Consider the following 11286-nt stretch of genomic DNA (forward strand, 5'->3'; position numbering starts at 1 on the left):
CCTTGCTGCTATCGATGGCGTGAAAACAAAATGCTACACATTACCCCATATCATTTCACCAGTAGATTGCTGTTTTCTGATTAGTTAAAACAGGATTCCTGGATATCTAAGCGAAAAATGTATTTCTTTTTCATGTATTCTACGAAAAACCTAAAGAGTAAACAAAATCGAGACAAGCAACTTTCTCGAACAAACCACTCAATGTATCAGTGTCATTGCAAACAACGTCTCGCTGATGTAATGAATAACAACATGTAGTAAAGATCATGGGGTCTTCAGATCAAATATAGCTTGTCATATGGTTTTGTTTTCTTCAGCACAATATAATTTTTTAAAAAATTATCCAGTCATGTGAGAAAAACAAATTTTGCAGAAATATAACATTTCGTTTTGAGAGGCGTATTAGCACGAAGAAATAGTTTTATTTCTTGCAATCCAAACCGTGAAGAATGAGCTAATGAATAGCGTTTATGGGTCTTTCAATAAGCACCATCCAGTGTGTTGTCGTCGGCAACGTTACGTTTTTCCTTTTCTTTTTTTCTCGTTTTCGCGCATCACATTCTGTTTTTCAATGACTTCTAATGCTAAATTTTAATCCGCTGTTAATTCGTTCGTCGTTTTCACTTCCACCTACAATATTAGATTTAGGCATAGCTGACTATCCTCTAATTTGTATCGAAGTTTTGTCAAGTTTCTAGTGAACGTCAGCTAACCATTTTCTTCCAAGTACTAAATGTATTCAAATATTTATTTCAAACGGCTGATTTGATTTCCCGTGATGATCGGACAGACAAACACGACGTCACTTTTACATATTGACCGCCTTATTTGGAACTTGCCCCATTTCCCCCTCAAAAGTGGATTTTTAAGGACAACGGAAGATGGGCTCACATATTTTAAAATAAGGTGTTTATATCCATCTGTTCCTCTTACGACATATGTGTTAATGAATCCGACTGGACCAAATGCTAAATACCGTATATTTAAAAGATAATTTCAAGTGCTTCATCCGTTTTGCTGTGAAGACAAGACACAATCTCGATGTCATCATTCTTAAATATTGAGCAAAAACGATACAAATTGCCCCTCTTCTCCATTTAGTACCGAAATTTCTAAACACGGTCGGACACGTGCACACTCGTTTTAAATAAGGAATTTATGTATCATATTTCATCTCACAAACGTGAGAGATTCTATTTTTGGCATACATTTTAACCCCCTCTTTTCTGTTTGGATACGCATTTCAATAAAAATGGCGTGACAACAACCCAGTCCGAGGTAGGTGTTAACTATGTTAATAAAATTCATTTCAAACGGTTCAGCCATTTTTCGTTATGATAAACAACGTGTTTTTAATTTATATACTATGCAAATATAGGTTAATAGTATTGTTCTGTCTTGTTATTTATTTATTTAAGTTATTTATTGATATAAAATTGAGGTGTTACGTTTAATGTTTAACAATACCTAGCATTAACATGTTATCAACCGTGAAGTAGCGAATTTTGTGTCTAATATTTATATTATATTCAATTTAATGTGTCACGCTAGTAGCAAATTAAGCATAAATGCGAAAACATTGTTCGCTTTCAGTTCTCAAGAGAATTTCTTTCCTGTCTTTCTATTATTTTGTCAATAGCTTACAAAACACTGGCATCAGACTTTTGCAATTATATTTTTTAACGTTTTTCCCATAAACTCCCCTGAAAATTTAACCTGAATCGACCCTTACCGGGAATCGAACCCGAGACTACAAGAACTAAAAACACTCGCGCTAGCTACTAGACTTTTTTTATTTTTTTCCACGTTAATTAGTAAGCCCACGTTTCATATAGCCTCGCTGTTGAAAGTGTTACGTGAATATAAACTAGACCAAAATTAATTGTTGGTGTCCATTTCAGGATCACTCAGTATTATGTTTTTAAGTGTTAGAGTGTTACAAAATCCAACACTTTTCAGTGCCTTATTAAACAACTTATTTTTTTAAAAAAAAAAAGTCTTGAATGTGTATTCACGGATACAATAAGAATAAAAATCACTATTAGAAACAAACATTTGCAGTAAAAGGAAAAGCAGAAATTATTTGTGTAATAAAAATGTATATCTTTGTCAAAATATTTGTGACTTGGTGTAATCTATATTCACGTAACATTCCTCCACTAAAAACATGCTACCGAGTGATCCTGAAATGAACACCAGTAAAAAATTTTGGTCTAGTCTATATTCACATAACAAAAGGAACAAGAAACTAAAAATCAACTCAACACTACTTTTATACCACCAATAGCAGCAAGGGGCAGACGATACTATCCCGACAAAATGCATTTATTCCTTTGACCCGCATTGCAAAGCATCGGACAATTTGCAACATCAATTACAAAAGCTTGAAGAGAAAGAATCTTTATGGACAGTAAGTTTCTTACATACAATATTCAATTATAAAATGCCTACTACTTATCTTTCTTATTTAATTTATGGGGCGCGATGGTTCACTGGTAGAGCGCTTACCTTTGGTGCATGCGGTCTCTGGTTTTATTCCGTTCAAGTAAGCTTGTGGTGGACAACATTATGTCCGTGACTTTTCTCAAAGCATTTCCTTTTCCTTCCACTTTCTCATTCCACCAATTCTTATATCATTTTTCTTACTTTAATTATCTTCTCCCTTAGCCTAAAATAGCAGGATTCTAGAACACTGGTCCGTATACCAATTGAGTGGTGATGAAGAAAGCAATCAACCTGGTTAACCTGCCTTCACTCGCTATCGCTTGCTCGACATTACTATATGAATTGTGTATTGAGATTTGATAAAGAAAAGAACCAAACTGGTTACTAATCGAAATTCTCCTCTATGTGAGGACCAGCAATCTAGAACCTTCCCGCCTAAAGGGCGTAATAGTGGGATGTTAAATATTTCATTTCATTTTCTAATTTAATTTAGCTCTTCCACATAATATTTTATCTGAAATAATAATAAGATATTATCAAGTGCTCGCAAAGCTGGGAGCGATCTCGGAATCTACCGTAATGTGCGGTAATCTTATTAAATATGTTTCACTACTAGATCAGTTGTTGAATGTTTCATAATGCTATACTAAATTCCTAAACATTCAAGCGAAAGAAGTAAAATTGATGAGATTGACAATTTAAACCGCACAGTATTGCAAAGCTGGCGGTGTAAATATTTACTCCATTACGCAAACTCTGTTTCAAATACAACCATTATTATACAGTTCATTTTCATAAACTTGTTCTTATAGCAACTATATCATTTCCTATTTAAATTAAATTTATAGATAATTTTGTGTTACATATCAGCTGATACTCATGCTATAAACTATACAATAAGTTAACATTCGATGTAAATAAATAAGAAATGTATAATGTTACAGATTCTGGAATTGCAACTTAATTCAATTTTAAACTGTATACATTTTCTATATGATTGTTTCATTTACTTTATAAAAATCCAGATTATGATTTACACTAACTGTTTTAATTAAAAATACAAGCTTATACAGGGTGCGGGGAAAGTCCCGGAACGGTCCAATATCTCGCGAAATATACAGATCAGCAAAACAAAAATAACACATGTTAAACAGTTTTAAAAAATCTATCCAATGATACCAAACGCAACCCTCCATTCCCACATGGGGGTTAACTTTAAAATTTTAAATGGAAATCCCCATATTTTGTTGCACATTTGGATTCTTCAGAATAAGTAACAGTGATTTGACCCCAAATTGAAAACAGTGCCTTCACGGATAGCACTTGAATCGACACATAAAAAATGGAGGCGGCAAATCTTTATGAAAATGTGGCCTCTCAGTGTCGAGCTCTGGGCCATGCGGTTAGCGTACGGGACTGCGGCATGAAAGGTCATGAGTTCGATTTCCACGCAGAGTAAAATTTTCATGTGATTTTTTTACCCACATAACGAATTCATACATTTTAATTTCCATAAAATAATGCATTTGTCCATATTTATTAATTTGCAAGAAAATACAAATGGTGACAAAAATGGCTTATTTTTGTTGTAAATAACCCTACTACTAAGAACTACTTCATAAAGCTACTTTGCAAAACAATTATCGATATTGTATTCCATGTAACTTCATCTTCGCACACACTGTTTTCAATTTTTGATCAAATCACTATCACTTTTTCTGGAGAATCCACATATGAAATAAGAAATAGGGGTTCCCATTTAAAATTTTAAAGTTATCCCCCGTAGTCCCCAAGGAGGTAGGGATAGGTGATTGTGTTTTCTATCATTGGATAGCTTCTTTAAAACTATTTAACATGTGTTATTTTTGTTTTGGTGATATTTATACTTCGCGAGATATTGGACCGTTCCGGGAATTTTTCCGCACCCTGTATACAGTATTTTATCTCTCTTTCGCACTCTCACTCTCTATATTACACACTCTATATTGCAATACTGAGTGTTGCAATAGGTATCAAGAACATGAATAATTTTCATTTTGGACGTATGGTTTAAGGTTGGTATTCAGATCCCAAATCTGTTCTCATTATAACGGATGTGGTATTAACGCTAATAAGGATCGTTAACGTTCCACATTTTAGTGTCTTCGTATATAGCCTAATTGATGAACATAGTGAATAAATGTGACTGAGCTTTGAAAAGTGATTGTTCATCTGGTCTTGTGTTTTTAAGCACTTCAAACTAGACATTTTAAAAAATATTTCACTATATTGAAAAAAAAAAAAAAAAAAAAAGCGTTCCGCACTCAGGCTCGAACTGCCACCCTTCGGTTCTAGAATTTCAACAGCATTGCTAAACCCGTTGCAACAGCTTGGCCACGAAGGCATATTACGAAATAACGCGTTCTGATATTAGAAATAGACTCGCTCCAAGCGCAGGTTTACACTTGGAGTTTTAAATAGCCATTTTCTGTTTTTTTCAGTAATTTCAACTGAAGATATTGATTGATTTCCCATATTGGAATTTCACGTGAAGTGTGAATTGTATGTTCATCTCAAAAATACATTATTTTCTGTTCCTTCAATTTTACGTATTTGTGAGTGCTCCTAATACCTGTGCACTGTATGGAGTGAATTTCCCTCGGGATATTCTTCGCGTAATTATCTGACAGACTAAAGTTTCATAACAATCACAGTTTTTTGCTTATAATTTTCTTATTTTGCTTTATTTTTTCACAAAAATCATAAATAATTATTCATTACTACACTGCCTTGTTAAGGAAAGCACAAAGAAGCGATAATATATTAAGAAAACTGAGTTATTAATGAAAATGTGGAAGTTACAGTATATGCGAACTTTTTTTTGCGGATGACGATACATTTAAAACAGTATCATACCACTGTCCCTTAAGAGTAATAAAAGAAAGTCTGTCAGTGACAAATTCAACCCGTTTAATTGCTGGTAATATTCGTTTGTGAACGAAAAACCGTGTTCCTAACTGCGAAAAATCCTGTAGCCGATGTAATGCGACCTAAAACCACTTACAGTAATTCCGCATGTACTTGGGGAAACATTAGAAGCTAAAACAGATAAATATTCCTTTTCAGGGGTAAATCGCGCTTTAACATGGCTTTTCATGAGTGTTATGTTCAAATACGAAAACTATAGTGGCGATTTGTTTGACATAAAGGCCTTTTCATTTTTAACAATAAATTTAGGTACTTTCACATTGGGGAAAAATTAGCAAGACGTATCCCACTGATTAGAGTCCTAGTTGTTACGGGAGCTTTCACATTGAACCGGAAGATTTCCTTATGTAGGTATCAGATTGCCACAATTTACCTTGTGGAAAGACATAATTTATCAGGAGGTCTGCCAAGACTCTTCTGAACGTAGCCTCTGGACTCCTTCTGGTCTCAATTATTTCCATATAACAAGACTAACCATATATATAATTGGTTCGGAATGAGTTAAAATATCACTAATTGACCTGAAGGGGACAGTCGTGATATAAATATTCGTAAATCAGAAGAGATGGGAAAGTTAGACGTTAAAATAAATCCGATAATTCCGGAATGAAAAGATTTATATGCAACCAAATGATAGCAGTAAAACTCCTTACGTAACATTTTCAAACCTAAGATTAAAAGTTAATCATCTTTTTGAAGAGGGTTTCCGACTACACAGATTCCGATAAATCCAATTATTATAAGTAGTACCACTGACAGCCCCGCATTTCACATCACCAGCGCCCTTCATCCTGACAAGTGGGCAATTCACTTACCCACGATAATCTTTCAGCCGTTCCAGTGGCATCAATATTTCAGTTTGGGTTTGGGAGATCATTCTTCGGCGAATCTTGACTATCACCATCAGGAGCTATGAGAGAATCAGAACTTATCTCTGTACTAGATAATGTGGGTAACTATAGCTTTTCGTCTATAAAAGACGGAAAGGGTATGATATTATCACAAGAAATATTTGATACATAAGACTTAGATTGTCAGTATTTAGGAGCAGCATTTAAGATAATCAGTTCTTAAATGTCGTAAGCCCGCTGGCAGGTCCAGATCCCAAGGGGCTGTCGCGCTAGGAGTTTAGTTTAATTATCTTAAATACCTTTCTTAAAGTTTTATCCAATATTTTCTTTTCAGCTGGTTTGCGGAACTCAGCGCTACGTTTTTTCTTCTTAATTCATATTCATAGTTAGCACAACTAATCACTAAGAAAAACAATCTTTTCAATAAAATTCGTCTCGCATCTTTCGTAGCTCCAAGTTTAGTATTTTTATTTTATTTTATTTATTTATTTTTTTAAGTTAAAGGGTGTTTATCGTTTTCCCCTCGTTTTTCCGATTTTTTGTTTAGTTTCCCCAATGTTTCTTTGCACGAACGTTGCACCCATGGGCATGTGCGTAGTGTGTTCGTTTACACGAAAGCAGGCCTTTTTCCTGACACTATAGAAATAAGAGTCTGCTATATCAGAGAAATATTAATTGGCATATGTAAGTGAATATATCTGTAATGAAGTCATAATTACTCAGTTTTTGCATCGTCCATAGTTTCCTCATCCTCATTAATCTCTTCATCCCCGCTTCCTGAATTCCAGTTTTAATATTCCCTCTTGAGCAAGGCCCATTTAATGGTAGCTGGGACCGGGGACTGATGTCTCATGTAGACCTCTTAACTATAACATCAGCAATAAAGAAAATAGAGTTTAATTTACACTAATTTTAGAACATTACGTTAATTATTAGCTAAATAATAATAATACCGAGCGAGCTTAGGCTAGTTGTTAAACGAGTCTTCAGGGTTCCCACTTGTCGTGGAAATGTCCTTGAATTGATTTTATCATGGAAATGTTCTTGAAAATGCATTTCTGTCCTTGAAATTTTTCAAGTACTGAATGTCAGATTTTTCATAATTATAATGAAGATTTTAATTGTTTGCTATTTTTGTTTCTGTGCTGAATAATAATTTGTCGTGGTCCTGCATGTGTGAGTGTTTGGTGAGCTTTCTTTCTCCCAACAGGATAGTTGGCTTGGAGAATTTCTCTCTTCTTCTTTCATCCACTTGTCTGTCAATCCATTCTTGGATGCTGTCTTCACTAGCACTATCCTCCAGAAACTATGCTTTATAGTATCAATCCTCCATAATCAGTCTGTTTTCGCAGCAGTACTTACTCTTCAGTAAAATTTCATATGAATGCTATATGTGACAAAGTCATAAAACAAGAGGAAAGAGATACTTGAAAATGTACAGCAGCTGCAGAGAAAGAATAGGAAATTGATGGAAACAAGTGAAGATTTGGAGACAAAAGGAAACCAGCTTGCACATGAAGCAGAGCAGAAGTCTTGCTTTACCTTATTGGCAAAGTCAAATGCTATCTGTAGAGCAGCTTCGCTAAAGAAGAAAGAAGTTATGACTATAGATGAGGAAATCAAACAACTCCATATTCAGTTGAGAAACTGTAATATAATTCCTTTTTTCTCCTAATTATATCTGTCACACTGTCACGCAATGAAGATTTCATGTACGAAAAATAAATTTTTGTTGCTTGTAAATTTGTTCGGTGCACAATTAAAATGTCATGTAGAAAGAATGAAAATGCTGGATGTGGATGGATCGAGTTGCTATAAGGGAAGTTGGGAGGAGAAAAAAAAAACGCTCCGCTTTGTATATTTAATTATTGTGTATTAATACTGTATTTGCGTTAATATTCACTGCATGAGCTAATGTACTTTTCATTTCACTGTTGTGAGTTTTGAACCTACAGTTACAATCCTGATATACCTTCCTGTGTCGAAATCCTGGAAAATTGGTGATTTGTCCTGGAATTTTTTGGAGGAAAGAGAGTCTTGCTTCGCAATTGGGTAAAACCGGGTTATAATTCGGAGACCGACCATCCTGACTGGATTTTCCAGGGTTGTTTCTCAGATACACTAAGCAAATACTGGATTAGTGCCTTAATCTAAGGCTCTGGAGATCTTCCTTCCACTTCCTTTTCCAATGTGGTTTTCATCTGTTGATTACTCCAGTGTAAAATGGTCTCTGAGGGTGTATGTGGTAGTTTATAGTAAATAAACAATGACATAATATATCTTCATGAAACGTGTGGCTTAATTTAACTACAGACTTACAGTCTCAACAGACAGCTTAAGTTTTAATATCAATTTCCTGACTTAAATACTATTTTCATATTGTTTTAACTCCCAATTGTCTCATGTACGTTCTCACTGGGAATTGAACCTGAGATCATATGAACAAATGCGAATATGTTAAATATTTTTGAACACTTTAATATACAAAATACAAAACACATCAATGATACGATGCATGAATATGTTTTGATTACGTCCTGCAATTATGATTAAAGAAACCTGGAGGGAGAAGAAAAAATAACAGAAATATCTTTTTTTAGTTACTCCTTCAATAAATCCTCGACCTCAGAAGGGCAAGCAATAACTTAGGTGATACATGCCATATAACGAACGCTTAATTACTAATAATGTACATACACTACACAATCATATCGCTCTCCTGAAATTCTCGTGTGTATGTTTAAAAATCTACTATGCCACGCCACGCCAACCAGTCTCTATTTTTTGTTGTACCTTCGAAGTGAAAGATATTCATTATTAAATTTGTTGATGGTTGGACTCCAGTGAGTCAGAAACTACAATAAATAAAAAGTTTGTTTTGTCTAGTATTCCTACGATTGGATGGTCTTTATCTGAAAGATCTTTCATTTTTATATGAGAAAATAGTGAAGTTTATTTTCTAAGAATAAAATAATTATTTTCAATGTGGAGATAACATTAAGTTTTGAAGAGGAGCTGAGTAGAAGAATTACCTTTTACATCAGTTCTTTCAGACGGTTAAATTCGATATACTCTGAAATAAGAAGAAGTCAAACTTGGAAGCATTTTACTAAAGAGACTTCCACAGAAAGTGCAGCATATAAATATTGCAAGGTTAAAAGAAAAATAAAGAACAAAGGTAGCACAAATGTGTCATGGAAACATTTAAAAGCGCAGCATCCTACTATGGAAGCATTTAAAAGCACAGCATCCCACTATATTAGTGAATCCGAAAAAGATTTAGACGAATTTTAGATATTCAAATTTGTTATCACCACAATTTCAGATGTAGGTTTGGATTCCGGATCCAAAATATTTTGTCCATCCCTATTACAAAGCCTACTTGGCGATAACTGGGATCAAACCAGGGACCCTACCTACCAGAGTGAATGCTCTTGTCACTAAGTTACTGCGGCCTCAAATGTAAAGAAATGGCCTTCTAAGACTTTCTTTTAAAGCATGTTAAAAGAAATAAGGTAACCTCTGAATAAAGAGGTGTATTAATGCTGTTATTTTTTCATACTAACCTTATTATGCATGAAACAGACAGACAGCTGACGAGTGAAAATAGTGGCAACCAAGATTTGCGAATTCTAATAGTGCACTTCACTTCATTTGTAGTCAAGAACCACTGGCAGCAAGTTTTACATAATTTTGCTTTGACCATAGTGTTAATCACATTCTATCATAAGCTAGACACTTAACTGAAGTACAGTTAGAGAGGTATCGCCTAGGCATTTTTAGATTCTGATCTGTGTATATAAATAGAAACTTTATTTATTTTCAAGTGCTGAGTGGTTGTTGTATTGATTATTACAGGTGTACAGCTCTAAGTTGTGTGGATATCCTTCACTGTGTTGCGGAGCTCTTGTCAAAACAGTCATCTGAAGTTACTTTAATGCGTTCTTTATTGTTGGTAGAATGTTTTCTACGAACTGATCATGTATCACCATCCATGATATCTCAGATCTTGTCTTCGGAATTGGATCAGCTGGGAAAAGCGGACAGTACACCCAAGTCCGTAAAAATCAAAGCACGTAAAGTAGCTCTCATCATTAGTAAGTTAAATTCAATCCTCCAACCACAAGGATGATATTTACAATTATCAAGTTTTATGGGATCGAGTGGTATTTAAAATATGCAAAGTACATCCTACGATCTATTGTTTAGCTATGTGTTATTGCATCTGTTACAAAAAGAGATGTAATTAACTAATGAGATCATCTCGTTTTACTTTTCTAAATTTGCACTTTAAATGATAAAACCAATTTTCTCTGCATTTTTGAATTTTTGTATCATGAAGTCTCAAAACAGTTCATACAGCCATGTTCAGAAACTTGATTACTTTTTTTTTTTTTTTTTTTTTTTTTTGTAAACCTATTTATCAAAACGCTGTGCCTCTTGATGCGAGTAAAGAATAATCAAAACGAATATGGGTGTTCTAGTTTTAGTAAGCATGACTGTACACACACAATTTTAACAACAACAGATCTATGTGATATTTGTGCTGTATGTAAGTCACGCAGATGACATTGTTAAATGTATTAAAAATTTATTTTTGTTTAATTTTGTTGTATTTATATGGTATGTATAGTCAAAACTCTTCAACATCCTTTCCTGAAGTTGATTTGCAGGTAGAAAGAGAAATAACCCGTTCTGTTTATGTAGTTTATATCTTGGAAACAAATTCAAATATACGAACAGATAATCATGAAATAAACTACGCAGTTGTCAAGTGTGAGAAAATCAGGAAAACTCTCAGATAGTTTTATTTAATTTAGACTAATAAAGTCTGGATCTTTACCGCAATTTCATGAGTACTATAGGTCAACCACGATGGCTTGATCGCTGAGGAATTTTGTAACTAAAGTTAAGATAGTTTATTTAAATAGCTAAGATAGTTAAAGTTACAGTAATTAAAATTGTTTATTGATTTTAGAAAAGTCCACGGCTCGGTTAGGAGGGAAACATTCCACAAAATTCT

At 34.1% G+C, this 11286-nt stretch overlaps 1 protein-coding gene across 5 annotated transcripts in view; it reads left to right on the top strand.

The window, feature by feature from the left end:
- Positions 1-10868, top strand: part of LOC145664584 (AP-4 complex accessory subunit Tepsin-like) — an 87109-nt gene extending 76241 nt beyond the window's left edge. For all 5 annotated transcript variants that reach the window (XM_081731372.1, XM_081731376.1, XM_081731374.1 and 2 more), the window contains one exon: positions 10122-10868. In XM_081731372.1, coding sequence (XP_081587498.1) covers positions 10122-10395 — 274 coding nt within the window. In that variant the 3' untranslated portion in view covers positions 10396-10868. The remainder of the gene's footprint in view (positions 1-10121) is intronic.
- The last annotated feature ends 418 nt before the right edge of the window (positions 10869-11286 follow it).

This window comes from Thermobia domestica, chromosome 11 (genome assembly GCF_964235325.1).
Source record: "Thermobia domestica chromosome 11, izTheDome1.hap1.1, whole genome shotgun sequence".
Classification (NCBI taxonomy): domain Eukaryota; kingdom Metazoa; phylum Arthropoda; class Insecta; order Zygentoma; family Lepismatidae; genus Thermobia; species Thermobia domestica.